The sequence below is a fragment of the Schistocerca piceifrons genome, chromosome 2, assembly GCF_021461385.2.
Source record: "Schistocerca piceifrons isolate TAMUIC-IGC-003096 chromosome 2, iqSchPice1.1, whole genome shotgun sequence".
Classification (NCBI taxonomy): Eukaryota; Metazoa; Arthropoda; class Insecta; order Orthoptera; family Acrididae; genus Schistocerca; species Schistocerca piceifrons.
In genome coordinates this window covers 443126714-443149812 of record NC_060139.1, presented here as the reverse complement: position 1 = coordinate 443149812, position 23099 = coordinate 443126714, and the positions used below count along the sequence as shown (strand labels likewise).

Genomic DNA, 23099 nt, shown 5'->3' with positions numbered 1-23099 from the left:
ATTTTACCATAAATTGTGCAGCATATTATAGCTGTTCATTGCGGGATATGATTGTTGTAGTTCTGATGGGGCGGCATATTTTTTGATCGCTTGAATCATCAGATTCCTGAAATTACTATTCTTGAATTTGAATTGATTGCAAAGGATTAATTTTCAAGTCCGTTCTGGTGTTCTTATATATTACTTAACAAAGAAAATATTGATTGTAAGCACATCTCCCAGCCAAACTCCCCTCCACCCAAATCCTCTACCACACTTTCCATGAGTAACGGGTCCCCAAGTATGAAGGCGCCCCAGCAGGACGGCTGTCTGCAGCAACCAGCGAGATACGAGTATATTCCTCAATTACCGACTACCAACTAGTACCAATCTGTTCTTCTTGAGATAAACTTACTGACTGCGGATGAAAACATTTCGTCTCTACATCAGACGTTAAATAAAGAATGACTATCTATAGAATGAAATTTTCACTCTGCAGCGGAGTGTGCGCTGATATGAAAATGCCTGTCAGATTAAAACTGTGCGCCGGACCGAGACTCGAAGTCGGGACCTTTGCCTTTAGCCGGCAAGTGTTCTACCGACTGGGCTACCCAAGCACGATTCACGATGGCCCCTCAGAGCTTGGAAGGTAGGAGACGAGATACTGGCGGAATTAAAGCTGTGAGGACGGGTCCTAAGCCATGCATGGGTAGCTCAGTCGATAGAGCACTTGTGCGCGAAAGGCAAAGGTCCCGAGTTCGAGTCTCGGTCGGGCACGCAGTTTGAATTTTCCAGGAGGTTTCAATGACTAGCTATGTTCGGTAACCTTGCAGGAATAGAGAATTCATTATAATCCATGTAACATCACCCCAATAAACTATTATGACAACACTGGTCTAATGCTGTGGGCGATTTTCATCCTTGTTAGACATACGGAGCTACACATCTTCGACAGCAGTTTTATCACTGATCTGTGATTCACACACAGTACTCCTAGAATCGTATGTACGGCTCACTGCTGATACAGTAGGACACTCATTCGTCTTGGTAAATGAGAACTTACAGTGTGATCGATGAAGTGGCTGCCGAAATCCCTATTGAAGAAGGTAACAATAGGATGAACTACTTGAGCATCGCTGGGCTTGAGACATGTACAAGCTCCGGGGAATGAAACCTCTCCCAAAAGCTTGGTCGACCTCCTGTCGACTCTCTCGTGGCGACGAGACCGTTTCAGCTAGTTTGCTTATTGGTCACTGTCTTTTTAGCCATTGTCATTTGTTAAGTGGTGATCCCCCACCACTTTGTGCTCATTGCCATCAATCTTTGACAGTTCGCCATTTCGTGACCCAATCTCCTTTTCGCTTACGTTCCAGTATATGTTTGTCGCCTAAGTTATAGGCCGTTTTAGCGGACGACGCGCGTTTATCGATCGCGTTTTACTTTTTACCGATCGTAGCAATATGGCGAAGGACATTTAATCTTTGGTTAGGAACCTCCGCTGTCCATACAGCGTATTTTGTGGATTCCTTGTTATTAGCTTATTAGCTCTCTTTCCTTCCATCGATTGGGCTTAGCGTATGGCCGCTTATAACTTGTTTTATTTATTAGTGTTCTAAGATTATGACATGGGCGCATAGGACTTCAGTTGTTTTGCGCCTTAAAGCAAACTCCACCACCAAGAAAGCATAAAAGAAACTATATACATGCCTTAGAATGGCAGAGCACCAGAGATTGTTTGCTGTTGCATAGAAACTTTATTCCCAGTCGTAATTGTAATTACTTTGCCTACCCGTTACCTGTTTTGACACTGTAGTCCACCCACAGATGTATAGCGATGGTGTCTCAAGGTTACGCACTCAGAATACGACGATATCCTTGCGTCACATGAATGGATGCTTTCGCTAGACGACGTCTGTAGGCAGATTTCGGCTATGACTGTAGGGTCTAACTGTCAACAACTGGGCAAATTAAATGCGATGGTGATTGTAATAACTTTTCTATACCCATATAACATGACCGGAATTGATTATGATCTAGGCAGCTGCCTTGAAAAACAGTTTTTGAACTACGTGTTTTCTTTTCAAAGGAGTAATGACGTATTCCCGTTAAAATGATCGGAGTCCTGAATGACAACATTTCGCGTTATTTGTAAGACTGTTGCAGTTGTGCTGCTCACCATATAGTGATGATCAGCATAGTCTTCCATTTTTTCATATCGTTATAGGGGCACTTTGGCTGGATTCCCTTCAAACTCTACTTTCTTTCCCTGGAATAACTTGTCTTTCTCCCGAAATGCTCATGGATGCGTATATCTTTATGGTGATTGGGGCCATCCTGGTGTAATTATTTCTCACATTAATATGAAATAGGTAATAGAATCGAAAAGATTGTACACTTTTTCTGAAAGGTGACTATAACAATTAGCGAGTAACATATCTTCACGCATATCAAAGTTTTAATATTTTCAGAGCTCTCTCCTGTACGCGCTCATAAATGAGTTGACGCCAACATCTGGAGACCTAAAGATTGGAGGGAATGTGTCGTACGCGAGCCAGGAGCCGTGGGTGTTCGTGGGCACCGTGCGGCAGAACATCCTGTTCGGACAGCCTTACGACCGGAAGAAGTACCAGCGGGTGGTGGAGGTGTGCGCCCTGTCCAAGGACTTTGAGCTGCTGCCGTACGGCGACCAGACGCTGGTGGGCGAGAAGGGCATCACCCTCAGCGGCGGACAGAGGGCCAGGGTCAGCCTCGCCAGGTACCTCAACAACTAAATAGTTAATGAAGACAACGCCAGAATTAAGGATGTTTGCGATAAGTTGTGCCACTTGAACAATAGTTTCAATTCACACAATTTTTTGCTATGCAGGTATCAGTGCCGATTACATGTAGAAAATATGTGAATGAATAGCTAATACGTTAGCTGTTTGCAGCGTACCGGTACTCTTCATGAAAATTCGAATAGCAAAATATGACGTGTGTGTTGGTTACTGTGTAATAAGAACAATATTTCTGACAACTTGCCACTATTTATGGGGAAATGTGAGTAGTTATCTAATGGGAGACCACAGTAAGGCCTTCTGGTGTCGCTTCCCACACTAATGCTAGTTATATTCAAGGTCATCCCTTACCGTCTAGCCCCGACAAATCACGGGCAATAGATCAATATCATCCCCACCCCTCCCAATTCTCTCTCCCCTCCCCTGGACCATCTAAGATTCAAGCACACCCTCCCATTTCTACTATGATAATTAGCACACTAGAGTGGGTGGCTTCATTCTGGAGCTGTGCATAATAGGGAGAGGATCAGGATGTGGGTTCTTGTTAAAAACAAATTAATTTAGTTGTAATTACGTTAAGGTTTAGGGTGTGCGTAATTGGTAATACGAAATTGAATTTAATATTACACGATTTTCCTCATTTGGTGCAGCAGTAGAGACGACATTCAGGCAGATATGTAAGTATATCATTTTTCAAAAATTTTCTTATTTTTCCATATTTTCTATCACTTTTATAATTTTTCAGTATTTTTCCATCTTTTCTACAATATTACATATTTTCCCAGTGAAACGAGTCTCGTCCCATTGCTCTCGACGTCACGTCAACGTTCCATCACGTCACGTTGCATCCTCTCGTGTCACGTTGACGCCATGATGATTTCTGCCAATCACAATGCAGAATTTTCTGAAAAGAACCGACCAGTCTGAATTACTCGTATTTATCATTCATAAGCCATCCCTACATCACTGGCACGTGTGTTAAGTCATACTGAGTGTGTTAAAAAACGAACGTGTTCCACAGAAATAACGACGCCATAACTTATTCCGCAAAATTAATGACGCTATAACAAAAAATTCTGAGGTCCACCATTTCCAGACGCTCTTTAAATTTTAACTAAATACCACAATGCGATACTTACGTTATTCCTAAACCAGGACTACATTACTAGATCGTGTGGCTCATAGTTTAAGCGATACTGAAGTGTCTATGTTTGCGGTACCGACCGCTATCCCATTGGCCGCTCTTTCAAACACGTGCGCCACATTACACCGCCACGTTTCCTACAGCCGCCGCCGCTGCTCGAGGGCGCTGCTACGAGCGATTACGCCGCTGTCAGTGAGATCCTAGCATCCCCTCTCCAGAGCTCCAGCTATGGGTTTACTTATGTTCGAACATTCATGCACTGAACCCATTTTGTGTGTTTGCCAGTTAAATAACATTTACAGAACGTCATAGTGGGCAGGCCTCTGAATAGATATGTACTGAAGAGTGATACATATATGTCTTTCGTATCTCTATGCATTTCTACATTAAAATCTGCTGTTAGCAACTGACGCTGCAAATACAGGAACAAAGTTATGTATTAATTTTGCTACTTTATATTAGAAGTAGAATAAATTAATATTTGAATTCTCTGTTCATGAACGGCGGCTGTTCCTCGTTCCTCTAAAGAACCACACAGTGTGCAAGGAAGTCGTAACAGTGTTTGTCCAGAAATACGATACAATTTTTCTTCGTACTGTAGCGATTTCAGCCGTTACGAAATACATGTAATGTACGCGAAGTGGCGGATATGGACAAACCTCAGCTGTGTGGTGGAATGTCGACAGCAAAAATTTGTGCCGGACTTGGACTCAAACCCGGATTTCCTACTCAACGCGAGCGGTTGCCTTACTATTAGGCTATTCGAGCACGACTCACATTCCGGCCTAGAATTCCACATACCGTGAACCATGTGTCTACAACCTGCACTCGTACATTCATTATGTGTATTTCTGTACAGGGGAGACATTTTAATTAAAAGTTGCTTGCTCGGTGTCGGCTGATTGACGACATGAGGAAGTTTAAGTCTGGCTGTGAGTCGTTGTCGGATAGCGTAACGGTAAGGCAACAGCTCGCAATAAGCGAGAAATCCTGGTCCAAGTCGCGGCCCAGCACAAATTTTCACTGTCGTCATTCCGTTACTCAGCTGATGGTTGTCCATATTTGCAACTGCGAATATGTCACACGTATTTCGAGTTTATAGTTAAAATGAGGATGATGAGGATGATGTTAGAGGAAATGATGCCATGGTAAATTTATGGCATTGCAGCAAAATACTGAGGTTTACGTATTCCAGAGACTATCAATCATACATAATTTAGTTTGCATAAGAATTAGCACAGCGCTACAAAATATGCACCTAGAAAATTGACAAATATCCCCAGCCACTGTGGGTCATTCAAGGCTGGTATTTCTAAGCGAGGGTGTAACTCTGGAAGGGAGCGACAACGTGGCGTTGTTGGGGTAGACCACAGTACAACGCTGACGGATGGTGTAGGACTATTGATATTTTTAAAAATGTCGGGAATGCGATATATCGGTATTATTAATACAGCCCCACGATATATTGTGAGGTATCGATATATGACGAATAAAATATGCACGTACCGATCTAATGCCGGTTTTAGAGCTGTGTATTTAAGGACTGATCTATTATTAGATACTCTGTACACTAACAAGCTAGTAGCCTGGCTATCCCCCATAGAGCAAGAATCGGAAAGAAAACGATGCACGTTCACGTTTGGCGATAGCCACTTTGCTAACAATGCTACCTGCGTGTCAGTGCCACAATAAAAGGCGTCTGTCGGTCGCTTTCGCCACGTATCGCATTTGTTCGGCGCAGTTCATGTCGACTTCCCTGTTCTTTCATTTCTGCCAACACCAGCGATGTAGCAGTAGCTGTGTCAAAATTGTGTGGTGAAGTTAAACGTTGCAGTTTCTGTTAGCAGCGCCGAGCGCCGATTACATCAGCATTTCCCATCATCCGTCTCCGCCCACCGCAAAGACCAATCTACTCATTTAGATTTTTGTTCACCTTTTTAAGCGACTGTTTTTGAAGAATCCTGATGTGAAGAAATTGCATACTAGTTGCGTTAAAGATTGTCTTCTTTAACGCAGCGAGTATGCTGTTTCTTCACATCGGGAATCTTGCTATTCCATTCGCACCGCCACCGGCCAGTGCAATCGAACAACTTATTTGTGTCACCCGTGCTTGCTTCACATAAGGAGAATGAATGACCGCGATGAAAGCTCAAAGAGTAGTAAGACTCCTTCACACCGTGAAAGTAAAACTATTTTCTACTACAATTTCAAAAGAACAGTTTCAAAATTGCAAAAAAGTAATATAAAATAAAAATATCGGTCCTCAGTATTGTCATTTCGGAATGTATATATCGATTTATCGCGGAAAATATATCGCTTCTTTAAATCGATATTTTCTGGTAAAGATTTCGATATATCAATTATTTCTTATTTTCCAAACAGTCTAGGGTGGAATACGGCCACGACCGTGAACACTGTGGCCGTTCATCTTCTCAACAATGTTAGAGAAAAATGCATTATATATGTGTGAAATATTCCCCGATACGGACAACCTGGTTGCTGGCGGAAAAGACACTGCTGCTGCTACTACAGGGTGATTTCTACTAACGTTTAAAAACCTCCGAAGGGACGCAGAGTACGCTGAAACAAGCATGGTTTCACGGCTATATGGATTACAGTACCGAAAGCTTTTTCCAGGTCCACAACTCCTATGATGGCGCCTCGATTTTTCTTCAGTCGTGCTTCCATTATCAGTCACCACTTCGTAACTGCCTCTCTGTTTCCTTTACCTTTCGTAAAGCCAAACTTACTTTCATCTGACAGATCCTCAATCTTCTTTTCCAATATTCTTTATATTATTCTTGTCAGTAACTTCAGTGCATGGGCAGCTAAGGTGATTGTACGATAATTCTCGCGCTTATCTGCCCCTGCTATCTCCGGAATTGTGTGGACGACATTTTTCCAAAAGGTGGAACGTCGCCACTCTCCTTGATTCTACACCAGGCTCATCCAAGAATTGCGCCCGGCGGGCGCGCCCGCGCCTCGCCTGCGCTTGGCAGTGTAGTTCAGCGCCCCGTCCGCGACCGTGTGTCGCTAGTGTCGCCATAGGAGCGAGAGAGAGAGAGAGAGAGAGAGAGAGAGAGCTGCAGAGCGAGTGAGACCGCGCAGCACTGCTCTGCGCTGGACTGTCCCGCAGTCAGATCCAACGTAAACAAAATATTCTATTTTAGAAATAGTTTTATGTAAGGGATATAGAGTCTCATTCTTACTGTTAGTAGTTACAAGTAAATATTTTTTGTTGTACGTCGTGCTACAGCTTTTTGTACCCCTTTTCAGAGTTTAGAAATCAGATCCTTAGTTTGCTGTTTTGTACGAAATAATTTTAACTGACCAAGTTTGAAAACTTATTAAAAATAGAATTAAGGTTATACAGCTCTTTAATTCTTACAGTCAACATTGTTAAAGAAGACAATTAACATTTTACACGTTTTTCTTTTTCGAGGAAACGATTTTGTCTAAGTTTGGCAGAATATTCCGAGAGACTGCTAACCTCTAAGAATTAGTCAAATGTTTATCGCCAAGTAATGAACGGTTATTAGTTTTAGCAAGCTTTAAAAGAGAGAAAAAGCGCTCATAAATATACGTAGAACCAAACATTGAGAGAAATTTGGCCGCGTTTTTGTGCAGAAGAGAATATTTCTCTCGTGAAAGACATCTGTAAAAGTCATCCAAAATTTTACACATAAGAAAGCGGTTCTTCAGGCGGATATCGCACTGCAGGTCAATCAGCTTTAGTTGAAGCACGTGTGAGACGTCCTCTGCCCGAAGGGAAAATGGGCGAACAAATATATCTAAGGCCGGTTGAAGCTCACTGAGCTCCAAAAATCTGCTTTCAAACTGTTCTTGTAATTCGCAAATGATTTGAACATAATGTGAAAAATCCACATCTTTTTTAACATTGTCTCGTGCGGGAAAGTGTCCACAATTCTTCTCACGCAATTGTTTTCCCCTCAAAATAAGTTTTTTTTTTTTTTTTTTTTTTTAATGCTTGAATCGTCTGCACTAAATCAGCAACAAAGTGATTTTCGCCTTGGAGTGAAATGTTCAAGTATGTAAATGACCAGTAAGGTCACTCAAAAAAGACAAATTCGCCACCCACTTAGGATCACAAAGTAATTTTTCTGGACGTCCTTTCATTTTACCCCTCAAGCAGACAAACCGATGAAGCACCTTTCCTCTGCTCAGCCATCTTACTGCGGTGTGGTAGGGGAGTTCCGGGTATTCCGCTTCGATATCAGCCAGAAATTCTTTAAATTGGAGATGTGTGAGTCCATGCGATCGAAGATATTTAACCGTTCGAAGAACTGTGTCCATAACATTTTTTATGTTGACAATCTTCGCACAAAGTGCCTCCTGGTATATCAGACAATGGACTGCCGCGAATAAGGAACAGCCGACTTCAGCGATTTTTGACCTGACGTAACTCAGGAATCCAGTGCGTATCCCTCGTAGCGCGGGGGCACCATCCGTTGTTACACTGGTCAGGCGTTCCTATTTTAAACTCATTGACTCTAACACGTTTCCCACGGCTAGAAAAATATCCATACCCTTGGTTGCGTCTTATAACGGTATAAAGTCGAGACGCGCGGAGGGCGGTCGGGCGGTCCGCGCGGCCAGCTAAGCGGCACGGGTCGGCCACTGCGACAACATAGGAATTCGCCCGGGGCGCTGGCCGCGGGTGATCGCGGGCGCCAGCGCCCCAGGGGCACAGTTTGGACGAGCCTGTTCTACACAGCAGCGCGAAAAGTAGTTCGGTTTCCATTCCCTCCAATGTTTAAGAAATTCCGATGGAGTGTTGTCCATCCCTTTTGCATTATTTAACCTGAAGTCTGCCAAGGCTCGTTGAAATTATGACCCTAACACTGTAGCCCCTGTCTATTTCATATCGACTCCAACTTCTTCTTCTATCACTACTTCAGAGGAAGCCTTTCCCTAATAGAGGTCTCCGATTCCATCTTTCAACCTCTCCGCTTTCAAATGATTCAAATGGCTCTGAGCACTATGGGACTTAACATCTGAGGTCATCAGTCCCCTAGAACTTAGAACTACTTAAACCTAACTAACCTAAGGACATCAAACACATCCATGCCCGAGGCAGGACTCGAACCTGCGACCGTAGCGGTCGCGCGGTTCCTGACTATAGCGTCTAGAGCCGCTCGGCCACACCGGCCGGCTCTCCGCTTTCACCTCTGCCTTTAACAGTGCAGCTCCCGTTGCACTCTTGATGTTGCCGCTCTTGTCTTTAATTTTACCGAAGGTTGAGATAACATTTCCATATGCTAAGCCAGTCCTTCCGATGTTCATTTTTCTTATCTCTTCACGTTTTTCTACGTTATGAAAGAAATAACTCAGAAATGTTCAGAATGTAACCATACGTAGAAATTAATTTGAGGTGTGAATTTAGAATGACTCGTTCGATGTCATTAAGACCTTCTGTGCAAAATGACCCATGGAACATGTAACTATCTAACTAATTAACTGTCAATTGACCTTGGCTTCTCTGCAATTCCTAATTGATTTATAGTCCTGTTTTCCTGTCTTTACCTGAACATTTTTGTATTTCCTTATTTCCTCGATCAGTTGAATTATTTCTTCTGTTACCCATGGCTTCTGCGCAATTACCTTTCTTGGTCGTATGTTTGTCTTTGGAACATGTGTGATTGCACATTCTACGTACCTCCTCCATCCGTCGTCAACTGAACTGCCTCCTGTGGTAGTATCCACATCATTAGTGTTTTTGAAACGTTCTAATTAATCCTTTGTACTTCAATATCCCACCTTCTCCAACACGGATCCTTTATTACTAATCTCTTAAACCTCAGCCTATTCTTCATCACTAGTAAATTGTGATCTGAGTCTATCTATTCCTGGGTACGCCTTACAATCCGATATCTGATGCCGAAATCTCAATCTCACCATGACGTAATCCAGCTGAATCTTCCACTTTCTTCAGGCTGTTACCAAGTATACCTGCTCCTCTTGTGATTCTTGAACAGAGAATTCGCTATTACTAACGGAATCTTCTTGCATATGTGACTTAGTCTTCCTCCTCTTTCATCTCTACTAACAAGCCCATATTCCCCGCAAACCTTTCTTCTACTCCTTCCTGTACAAACGCATGATTATTAGATTTCCATCTCCCTTTAGATACTGAATTACTCGCCCTGTATCCTCATATATTTTCTCTGTCTCTAAATCTTCTCCTAGCAACGTCGGTATGTACTAAAAAAATAAAAAGTGGGTCAAATGACTCTGACCACTATGGGACTTAACTTTGAGGTCATCAGTCCCCTAGAACATATAACTATTTAAACCTAACTAACCTAAGGACATCATACACATCCATGCCCGAGGCAAGATTCGAACCTGCGACCGTAGCGGTCACGCGGTTCCAGACTGTAGCGCCTAGAACCGATCGGCCACCCCGGCCGGCGGTATGTACTCATGAAATATTATTGTCGATGACGGTTTTCTGTCGATCTGATGAGAACAAACCTAGCACTTACCTGTTAACAGTAACTCACTGTCTGCCCTACCTCCTATTCATAACGAATTTTACTCACGTTGTATTATTTTCTGCTGCGATTGATATTAACGTATATTCGTCTGACCATAAATGTTATCTCCTCTCGATTTCACTTCCCTGATCTCCGTTGGATGTAGTTTGAGCTTTTGCATTTCCCTTCCAGAATTTCTAGCTTTCCTACCGCACGTTTCACTGGTTGTTTCCCCGTCAATGCAAGAAAGTGCCATCAGCCTCCCATGTCAACTTTGGCAAGGCCGTTGGCAGAATAAGGGTTACTTCTTATGCCGAAAGTCTTTGGCCACCATTGCTAATGATTTTTATTCAACGTTTTAGCAGTGGCTGGGTTCAAACCCGTGACCAAAGACGTTTTAAGCGCTAGTCAGAGACGCTAATCCTAAATCACAGTCGTAATTATTGTGTTAAAATGGAACTGCAAACTCGAGTGAACACCCGAAACTACACCGTTAATCAATCACACCGAGGAAATCTCAGAGATCACAATCCACTACCATCTTCGTCACGATACTTAGCAACTCCAGCTATTCCCTCCGAACATTATGAATTCGTACAAAATACCGGGTGATCAAAAAGTCAGTATAAATTTGAAAACTGAATAAATCACGGAATAACGTCAGTAACTGCTACCATGACGGGTGAGAAGTACGCCGATATGTTACAGAATCGCATTATCCCCAGCCTGGCTGATAGACACCTGCTGGAACGTACGATGTTTATGCACGGTGGCGCTCCACCCCATATTGCCAGACGCGTTTGGTGATGATCGTGTGTTCAGCCGCCACTTTCGTCATACTTGGCCTCCCAGGTCCCCAGACCTCAGTCCGTGCGATTATTGGCTTTGGGGTTACCTGCAGTCGTAAGTGTATCGTGATCGACCGACATCTCTAGGGATGCTGAAAGACATCTGACGCCAATGCCTCACCATAAATCTGGACATGCTTTACAGTGCTGTTCACAACATTATTCCTCGACTATAGCTATTGTTGAGGAATAATGGTGGACATATTGAGCATTTCCTGTAAAGAACATCATCTTCGCTTTGTATTACTTTGTTATGCTAATTACTACTATTCTGATCAGATGAAGCGCCATCTGTCGGACATTTTTGAACTTTTGCATTTTTTTTTGTTCTAATAAAACCCCATGTCATTCCAAGCATGTGTGTCAATTTTTACCTCTCTATCTACATTATTCAGCGATGTAATAAGTTTTCAAATTTATACTGACTTTTTGATCACTCGGTATGTTAATTGATTATCCACATACTGTCACATATTAAAAGAGAGTGCTAATGAACTACAGTGAAACAAATAATGACTTAGGTATTCATGAGCGGTCATCAAGACCACCTATTAGTTATTGGAATAAAAATGTACATGATGTTTTAATTTCAACAGGGCAGTCTACCGTGAGGCGGACATTTACTTGCTGGATGATCCTTTGTCTGCAGTGGACACTCACGTAGGAAAACATTTGTTCGACGAGTGCATAAGTTCCTACCTCAGTGGCAAGACGAGGATTCTGGTCACTCACCAACTTCAGCACTTGCAGACTGCTGACAACATCGTGGTGCTTAACAAGGTGTGTTGTTCTTTTCTGACAGCTGTAACAACTTTATGGTGTTGTGCCCTCATTCTAATGGGTGTTTACGTTGCAGGGGAAGATCGAACATCAGGGAACCTTCGAGGAAATCATCAAGAGCGGTGTCAGCTTCTCAAAACTGATGTCTTATTCTGAGGAAGAATCTAAACAGGAGTCCGGCATTTCACGACTGCGAAGCACTAGAAAATCGTTTCGTGTAATTAGTCATCTATTTATTCTAAAATTCATTTTGCTTTTCGTAAGTTATGACTGTACTACTGTAAATCTGGTTTCATTTGTAGAGAAAGGAGGATAGTCGTAGGACGCCAAAGCGTATTGGATCACGAAAGGGTTACAAAGGAGGAGCTCTCCGGCGAGTTTCTGACTTGTCACGAGTGGTGAGTACTGCTAACTGCTGTTGCACTTCTGCCGTGTGTGTGTGTGTGTGTGTGTGTGTGTGTGTGTGTGTGTGTGTGTGTCTGTGTACGTGTATGTGTGATTATATGTCGGAGATGTGCATTTCAACTCTACGTTATGTAAAACTTTTTCTCCGTGAAGAGTATGATCGTCTTGTTGTTTGTATCCGATTCTGTAAACTATTTTAGTTAATTTGTGTATAGTTAATAATCATTTTGCAGTTGTGGATCGCCCAGGAATAACGAGACCTTTACTTTTTTGTGCTAGTGATTCATTTAATTGAGCAACAGAGCATTCACCCAGGGCTCAGCTCACAACTGAGAAAACAAGTTTTGCAGAGAGTCAGCCTCTCAGTCGACTGTTATCAGGTTCACCTTTTTCCGTGAAAATGTCTATTACCCTTGTCAAGATCATGAAATCAGAATATTTCTACTAACTGACGTCCTGTGCACTAAGTGTACAGTACGCGTTTGTGCATAGAAGCCTGACGTGATACTATTTTCAGATGCTATTTAAATTTTTTGAATGCGGAAGTATCAGCTGAAATTGTCAATTTTAGTATTTTAATAATTTCTGTTCTTGGACCAAAACTATACATTGCCACGAAAGACATGCCAAAACCTGACGGTATATAATCATTGAAACAGTTCTTAGCAACTGTAGACATTTGTTCGAAGAATGAAACAGTTCTTCCAGACGTTAGTAATATGTTGCCATAGGCCAAAATGCTTAAATTTATTAAGCAGTTAATAAATTTTAAGTAAGGACTGATTACTTGACTGATCACCTAAATAACCATGCAGTTCTGCTTCCGTATTCTTGAATACTACTGAGGTATGCTTGAATGACTGCTTGCTGTCACTGTCAGTAGCAAACACACAGAATGCCACCACAAAACCTGCTACTGTTTCACCAGAACAATTTAGTGCTAAACAAATGCTTTCGCTGTACCTGTATGTTTCTACTTTCACTTCTGCTCTTATCTATGGCAGATGACGTAGGTGCATACACAAAACGCACACTTACACAGAACAGGTAAAATATAAAACGACTATAATATTTATACAGCTATTTAGATTGATAAGTTACTTCTCTGTTTCGCCAGAACAATTTAATGCTAAACAAATGCTTTCGCTGTACCTGTATGTTTCTACTTTCACTTCTGCTCTTATCTATGGCAGATGACGTAGGTGCATACGCAAAACGCACTCTTACACAGAACAGGTACAAACGACAATAATATTTATACAGATATTTAGATTGATAAGTTACTTCTCTGTTTTAACTAAATAGTTGTGCAACAATGTAAGGAGAGTCGATTTTTTCTGTAAAATTACGAGCGTATGAACTGTTATGAATTATTGAAGCTGTTTCGCAGTCTGTATGTAAAACTGAAGACTGAATGGAAACAATAACATGTTTATCATAAGATTATTACTGCGTTATGTGGGACCGTGTCTGTCACACTCGGTTTCATTAATATACGTTGACATGAAGTAGTACTAATGAACGTAATTTTGTAGAGAAAATTGCGCAGTTACTAACAGCATTCGAACTACATAACATTACATGAGTACATTACTGTCAAGTGTGCAGCATTAGCTAAACAGTAAGACAAAACAACAAAACAATTGACTACTAGAGAACTCTGCGTCTGAATGATTTTTTTTTGTAAATAAAAATAATTTAGGAAAATATTATTAACTGCTGCTGCCGCTGTGGTGTGCGAACACATTTTTTTTTAATTTTAGGTCCAACAACGGACATCCACGTAAGGGTGAATTTGAGTGGCGAGGCGTCACTTTACTATTATTTACTGTTGGGTGCAGAATATGCTTTGGTACTTAGGTTACATGTATTTGGCATATAGTTCAACAGTTCAAAGTACATTTCTCAAATACAAATGATCTATAACAGTTACTTTTACAAGAGAGTCCGTGCTTCCATTTTAGTTCAGAGTCCATCTACTCTTTTCAGAGTCAAAATAATGTCCTGTGTCTATTTCGTACAAAGGCTCCGTTAGCACAAATATACTAGCGTTTTGTGTTGACACCTGGAACTTTCCAGTATTTTCGATGTTTGTTCCTCATCAAGAAAATGTTCTGTTATTCTGCGACTCACTTATGCTGAATATGCAGTCCTTGAAAGCTCGTCTCTTTGTGTCTTCACTTTCTTCTGTCTTCTGTTCTCCGTTGATGATTTCGAAAAAGTAGTGATTTCCTCTTACATTTAGGTATTTTACTGCAACAATACTGCAATGATTATCTGCTGGCAACTTGAGTTCCGTTCGCCTCTGCACGCTAAACTGGTTTCATGAACTAGCACTAAGCTACTCGTCTCCGCATAACAGCTTCCGTCTATTATCATAAAGTAAACTGTGTCCTGTCCTTTCTGCAAAATCATCACTTTTCCCACAAATAAAATGACTCGTTCCTTCAGAGCGTCTTTGCACTGCCACATCCCAGCTTCAACTGACTCGCTTGCGGTTGTGGCTTCTCTTTTAACGAATTTTGCCAGATTGAGTTTCTCCTACGAGACTAAACATATTTACAGAGTACACTGAATTCGTTTAACTTTAAAAATCATATAAAATCTTCATTACTTACATTGCTTGTCATCGGAAATATGCTTTGTTAGTTTGGGGCAGGGAAAGTCTCCATTACAGTATATGTAAATAAAACCGAACAAGACAGAACATTTTAGTACTTCACCACTCTAACAAATTTAAAACGTTTAATGAAAAAGTATATGGTTTCTTGTTGATAATAATTAATATCATTCGGGTTTGTCACATAGACGCTGATACTTTAATACCTTATTACACAGATATAATGTGTGTGTGAGTGTATGTTTGTGTGTGTGTGTGTGTGTGTGTGTGTGTGTGTGTGTGTGTGTGTGTATGTGTGAGTTGGGTTGGGTTGTTTTGGGGTAGGAGACCAAACAGCGAGGTCATCGGTCTTATCGGATTATGGAAGGATGGGGAAGGAAATTGGCCGTGCCCTTTCAAAGGAACCATCCCGACATTTGCCTGGAGCGAGTTAGGGAAATCACGGAAAACCTAAATCAATATGGCCGGACGCGGGATTGAACCGGTGTGTGTGTGTGTGTGTGAGTGTGTAGTTTTCCATAGCTCGTAATCATGATAAATAATTAGTCCAATTGCTGTTTGGTAAAAAGTGTAGAATATTCTACTGCAAATTCATTGTTTTCGCACCTAGCAGTACATGTGACAGTCTACAGAAATTGAGCTGCCTATGACCTTCCACACAGTGGCAAAGGGCACAGTGTGCAACTCAGCAGAGCACGTATATGCAAAGTGAGAGATAAACGTCTCTGTTCAGACCACGTTGTTGTGTGTTTCGTGTTCGCTAGAAGTATGTCACTGCTGAATTACGTGCGTTAGTTGACCTGAATTAAGAAATTACGTGTTTTGTTTCTTATTTGTTAAAAAATTATTTTAGATGTTGTAATGACGTTTTGCAAAAATACGCTACGGTTCATTGCGTGTAGGCTTTCACGGCCGGCGTCTTCAGTAATTAAAACTTCCGGGCTAAGAGGCCGTGGTCCAATAGTAGAAATACTTCTCCCTGACGTTTCGTTGCCAGCTACGGTTGCTATTTATGTTGTGCTCGATTTGTTAGGTTATCCGCGTCAGAAGTTAATTCACATTAGTTAATTGTTTCACTAGAAGACAAGAACGCGTAACTGCGTCATTTGAAATCAATCAAAATAACCGAGTAAGATATATCAGCTACAGAAACGGAATTAAAGCGTAACGTAACTGCTTTTATTAAAAATATCTAATTTAAAAAAACAGTTAAGTAAATGGTGTTCACTCTTTACACACTTAATAATTTAATTTGATGTGTCTGCCGCTCGGGGTAGCCGGTGCGGTTTGAGGCGCGTTATCAGAGTTCGCGCGGCTGCCCCAGTCGGAGGTTCGAGTCCTCCCTCGAGCATGGGTGTGTGTGTTGTCCTTAGCGTAAGTTAGTTTATGTTAGATTAAGTAGTGTGTAAGCTTAGGGACCGATGACCTCATTAGTTTGGTCCCATAGAATTTACCACAAATTTCCAATTTTTTTGATGTGTCTGAACTTAAACAAGTAACAACTTTTTATGTTATACTAAGATCTAGAGTCAACTTTATCTTTTGTTAATGATAGCCTCATTTTCGACTTCCTGTGTGTTGTTGCTTATAACTTCGGGACAGAGTGTTGGCAAGTAGACATTTATTCGTTGACTCAGTGCCACACAGAACGTGGTCGGTGTGCTGGTATCGACCATCTCCTAACATTAACACTAACGTTGTGCTCGTGTCACACCCAGCAGCAACTGTTTTGTGGGTAGCTGCAACACAGTAGGACTGAAGTGGAGCATCTAACAGCAAATATCCTGAAAATAACCGGGTCTTAAGCGATCTTCTGGCAGACACTGAAGTGTCGCACATCCAATGCAGCAGCACAATATAACCCAGTTGGAGCATATGTAGGTCCCCTCTCACATCCAGCATTCTGCAAATTTGCCCTCAGAAATTCCTTTCTTTTCATTTGCGAACCAGTTTTCCTCATCTCACTTATCAGTTTACTTGTTAACAATGCTTGGTGCTCTTGGTTATTACCCTCTTCTCAAAAGCCATAAAACATGCACTTGCTTAAAAATGCTTTCTCTAGAAGCATTCCACAATTATGCTCTCTTTGTAGATGCCTTTCCCAGAATCTGGAAACCTCTTTTTCCCGTCGGGTCGTAATTTTTCCGGTCCTCAGACAGAGATCATGGTCATCAATAGTGCATTGTTGTTGATTGTACAGGCCAAACAAGCGTAGGTAACTACACATCTACAGTGGCTTTTGGAGAGGCTCGCCTGGGCACCTTGTTTGGCGAACGTATTTTTACTTGCACCCAGGTCTTCCACGCATCGACATACTGCAGTATGGGTATACATTTCAAAGTGAGGCATTGTTCTGCAACTTGAGATTCAGGAAAGGACCATATAGGAGGGAAAAAAAGTTAGGCTTTGGAGGTTATTGTAAAAACATTTCTCCTGTCTCCTAAAACGAAAATGGTTCAAATGGCTCTGAGCACTATGGGACTTAACTGCTGAGGTCATCAGTTCCCTAGAACTTAGAACTACTTAAACCTAACTAACCTAAGGACATCACGCACACCTATGCCCGAGGCAGGATTCGAACCTGCGACCGTAGCGAAACGAAAATGAATCAGGACAGAAACGACTGTGGTAACACGTTTTAGGTTCTGCGTATTTACCACCAAACAGTTCCTTTGAAGCTGACAGAGTAATCCTCGCAAGTTACTGTTTTACTGAATACGAACTACTGGCTACAAGAAATTTACACATGCACTAACGACAAGGCTAGGATCAACATTATCCCTTATCTCATTCTGCTGTGATTAGATAGAATGAGATGCTAAGTTAGATTAAGGTTTTGGTCTGTTGAAATCTTTGTAGAATCTTTAAATGATCAGTGGCCAGACTAGGAAAGTTACACATTAGCCGTGCCACACTGTCACTTTTAGCTTTGACCGATGCATCTGCAACCACCTCAGACACACTCGCTGCATGCACTCAGGAAGTTATAGTTGCTCATAGCGTTTGTGGAAGTGTGTGCTTTGTATCAATTTTAAAATCAGTTTTCTGGAAGTATTGCCTGCCATAGTGGTTTCTTTTACAAAAATGCTCAACTCATTTCCTTACCTACTCTGCCGCAATTCGAGCTTGTACCCCATCTCTGATGGCCCAGCCTTCGACTGGAGGTTAAAGTGTAATGTCTCTTATTCTGTAGGCATCTAGCAATAATTTTCTAACGATACTCAATTTAGTGATGGGAGTAAGACCATGCTTATCGTACAGTTAAATTTCCTTCTTATATGAACAGCAGAAACGTTGTATGTTGCTGGTTGACGGTACAGTATCTGATGTTTTAAATTTTAAATGAAACTGACTTATAACCAAACTTGACAATTACCTTAAGTCTTCACTCCAGTTTTATTGCATGTTTCACTTTTATAGCATTAAAATTCCGTTTTGAATTTCAAAACCGGCATAGATGATATTGTTAAATATCTTCTTCCCTTCAACTTAAGTTTCATCAAATCTTTTTCCAGGTGTGGTAGATAGCTATCATAAAAGATCTGAAGTACTGTATCGCATATTTTGTAACACGCGGAACCAATCAGTGTAGCACGACATGTACTGTTTGCTGTAATGACAACTGCAATGCGACTCGTGAGTAATAGAACCATAGACATTCCGGATCAAACAGGCTGTCCTTGCCCACATGCAGACTCAAGGCTGCAAACCACACTGGAAACTCTGTAGCTCCACTGGCCTTGACATTTCAAGCCAGGCCCACCTATCAATGATGTTATCAAGCCATGCCTTCTTCCCTCCCCTTCCCTCTCTGCAAGTAATCACAATGCAAGATGGCAGAACTAACCAGCCGGAGTTAAAAAAAAAAAAGAAGAAAAAAACCTCCAATATAGTGGAACTAGCGCAGTTGTCATGTGTAACCCCTACCTGCCACGTCACCCTTCTCTCCCACCTGCTGCAAATCTCAGTTTAGTGTTAAAATTAGGTGGCTCGATCAGAATGCAGTTTCATTAAATAAAATAAATTTGAAAAGTCTGTATATGGAGCCCAACTGTACTTTACACCTTCACTCCTCTCCAGACAATCACAGTGAATTATTACTATGAGGTAGCCTGATCAGAACGTAGTTTTCAAAAAAGAAATCAAATAAATTAAAAATAATGTTCCTAGCACTTGGTCCTTCTCTTAAAAAACGGTTCATTAACTGTGTGTGAAAGATAATTTCCTTTTGCGGGCGCACACACACACACACACACACACACACACACACACACAATTTCTCTCTCTCTCACTCACTCACTCACTCACACACACACACACACACACACACACACACACACACAAACACACAATTTCTCTCTCTCTCTCTCTCTCTCTCTCTCTCTCTCACTCACACACACACACACACACACACACACACACACACACACACACACACACACAAACTGTGATGTGTCAGTCAATTGTTGTCATTTGGAGCGAGAAGTTTGCTCGCGGGTCGCACTTAAAGGGAGCTCGCATAGCGGCTGGTGAGACCAGCGGTGGAAGAAGACGGCGAACGAGTGATCAGTAGCAGACCGCTCCACGTGGACATGTCAGTTTCAAGCGGCGGTGGTTACGTGATGTCACCAGGGTTTACTCCGTTCTAGCACACGGCTTTGAGACAATGCTTTGTCCGCGTTTGCATTGATTACACTCAAATGCAGATTAGTACGACAAAATACGATACGGCAAATGAAAGACGAGTTTAGACGAATCAGTCGATATATTGACACGATTTATACGAATTTATATCAAAAGATATTACATAAACAAATCTGCAACATGAGCAGTTTTCTGAATAATTTATAACTTTTGAAACAGTGCAAGTACAGAGTAGAGCGAGTGCTCATGTTAAAGGTTTCATCGAAACGCAATGACTGAGATGTTTGTATAACTTACAGCATTAATATGTCATTGGTAAAACACCAATTTTATTAATCTATTGATAATAATTAATTATAACAAATAATACAAGGCAGATGCACGAACAGCAAGGCGGTGGTAGATAGTGGGTGTCGTTATACACATTTCAGCATGATTAGTTTGTGATATTTGTAATTATTATGGCATGTTGTCTTGTTTATTAATAATTTTTGCATAGTTTTTCTAATATTTGTTTTACCTTTGTATATACATAAATTATGATCAGCGCATCAGAAAGAGCACTTCAAATCCATATGGGAAGTGATGCCTTATAAAGAACTCTAATGTCGTTTAGTGGCATAAATGGACAAAAACTATTTTCGCACTCTACAAGGATAATTGCAAAACATTGAAACATTAATTCTCAGGAAACTATTGCAGCTACAAATTTAAATAATGGAGAGTTTTTGGTGCGTGTATAGCGGTGCAAACGCAATTAAGATTGCTCTTCTATGTAAAAAGTTATGTAAAGAAGTGGTGATCAATGGAAAGCAGTTACGTGACGTAGCTTGGGCAATTTCGGATCGAAGGTATTTAACCGATGCTAACACAAATCTCCAGGACAGAATTCTGCTCGCCTTTGCCGACGCCAGACCTGTGTCGCTCGACGCGATTCATTGCTGTTAGTTTTTGCGGTTCCAGAAGTGTTTAACATAGCCGACTTTCATGTATGCGCGCAAACGGAAGATAAAATTTTTATCACAGAATCCCTACTTACAATATTTTTGGTGTGGAACACGGTAGAAATTTGTGTTTTTCACTCGTTGAGTCTTTTGGTGATTGTTTTTGGCAGCAAACGGGACTTTGCTGCAAAATCGTAGCTGTGCGACTCTGTTTCCTTTCGTGCGTCGCCACACTTAGTCGCTGGCGCGTTACTGTGGGACTCTGTTTTTGAGCATTCCGAACTGCATTTTGGAATACCAAAGGGACTTAGTTCCTAGGATGGACTCCAATTATTTCCACCACGCTTAGGGGACTGATTCTGAAACAGAGCCACTGAACTTTAACTGTGTTTGCCGGTCGAAGTAGCCGAGCTGTTCTAGGCGCTTCAGTCTAGAACCACGCGACCGCTACGGTCGCAGGTTCGAATCCTGCCTCGGGCATGGATGTGTGTGATGTACTTAGGTTAGTTAGGTTTAAGTAGTTCTAAGTTCTATGGGACTGATGACCTAAGATGTTAAGTCCCATAGTGCTCAGAGCCATTTGAACCATTTCTTTAACTGTGTTTAAACCGGTCGGGGCTCTGAAAATTTTGTGGCATCCGACAGTCATGAGTGCAATCTGCTGTCAAATGAACTTTAGATCATCGGGAGTGGTCATGTTGTAGCGAATTGATCGATTTTCTATGTTTCATCTGATGTTCTTCAGTATTCGACAACTTTTATTAAAATTTTTGGCGTTTTGAATATCGCTGTTGGGAGCTCGAGCAATAATTAAATCGGCACGTAACTGTTTCATAGATACCGCCAGTAAACTATTTTTAGTTACGAATAAAAACTTGCGTATTTTAATGAACGTAACACACGCATTCGATTCCTCACTTGACATCAGCCTCCTAGACAGAACCCTGGTTAACGTTCATACTTTTCGTTCAGCAGCATTGAGAGTATTTTATTTATGCAGTTCAACAGGTGTCAAACAAACGTATCTGGCGGTAGTAAGGGTTTGATATCATCCCCGAGTTAGACGACGAGAACCAGCATGCAGAGGCATTTGCAGCCCTATTTTTCATTACACCGACCGTCGCAAAACACAACATATTGATGCAAAAATTATGTAAAACGAGTAACTTGCAATATTTCATAGTACTTTAAAAGATGCTCAAAAGTATTCAAAAGCTCTTAATTTTCTTGCACCATGTTTATCCAAAAAATTACGTAAAACACCTCTTGTGTATGTGCAAAATTTGAACAAAGCAGCTAATTGATTATTCTCCACGTCTAAATTGTTTCAAATATCATAAGGCAGGCAGGCAATAGAAAGACTGAACTCATTGATTATGCATTTTGCTAGACTCAGCTTCTGTGAGAAAAGTACACACGCAGTTTTGTCGAGATTGCCAAAGTATTTACTGAATAAAGTACTTTTGTTTGTTCCGACATCTCACGTCCAATCACGCATTCTGCAGTGCAAAACACCCATGGACACTACAGCTTAAAGGTGAACCTGTCGACAAAAGTAAACAATGTTGTTACCACGTAATAAACTCGTGTGATATTAAAGTGATGTGAATATTATAGTGATATCCTCAAATCAATTGTGCTCCACATCCATATTGTTGTTCAAGCGTCACAATGTGTAAAACATCTGCAAAAATATATCAGTAATGAAAAAAAGTGTAATGTCTGTATCAAATTTGTGTCTAAAACATGACTGCGAACTCCAAAGTAAATAACCCAATGCTATTTCCATCCTAAACAATCACAAATAACGTTTTAAACCAGAATTTGACATTACATTTTAGGTAAAAAAGATCAAAGTTGTAAAACTACCCTGACCACGCTCACAACTGCAGAAAATCGTACGTTAATTATTGTGCACTCCGGTAACCATCATTCTTCAAAGACCATCATTCTCTTCACCCAATAGTGTTCAGCTTAATGGTGGTCAGATATTCTACATCTGTCTAATTCACTGTATTGTCTCATCATCAGTTTTCATTATACATATGTGCACACAGAACATCAAAAAATTACATACAATATTTTCACATCTGCCTCATCATCATCTCTCTGACTTATAATCCACAATAAATTTCCTCTCTGAATTGCTTACTTTAATGAGGCAAGAGTATATATAAATGTATATAAAACTTGCCAAAACTTATCTTTACTTTAGAGTTCACAGTCATGTTTTAGACGCAAATTCGATATAAACATTGCACTTTTCGCATTGCTAATACATTTTTAGAGATATTTTAGACATTGTGATACTTGACAAACATAATAGATGTTGAAAACAATTAATTTGAGGGGATTACTATAATGTTCACATTAATTTGATATCACACGAGTTTATTACATGATAACAACATTGTTTTCTTTTGTCAACAAGTTCACCTTTAAGTTGTAGTGCCCATGGGTG

General features: G+C 41.0%; 1 protein-coding gene across 1 annotated transcript in view; it reads left to right on the top strand.

Annotated features, from left to right (window-relative positions):
• Window positions 1-23099, top strand: part of LOC124774916 (ATP-binding cassette sub-family C member 4-like) — a 296627-nt gene that overhangs the window by 173271 nt on the left and 100257 nt on the right. Inside the window, exons 11-14 of the mRNA XM_047249591.1 lie at window positions 2448-2734; window positions 11842-12025; window positions 12102-12242; window positions 12328-12423. Of these exons, the coding sequence (XP_047105547.1) occupies window positions 2448-2734; window positions 11842-12025; window positions 12102-12242; window positions 12328-12423 (708 nt within the window). The remainder of the gene's footprint in view (window positions 1-2447; window positions 2735-11841; window positions 12026-12101; window positions 12243-12327; window positions 12424-23099) is intronic.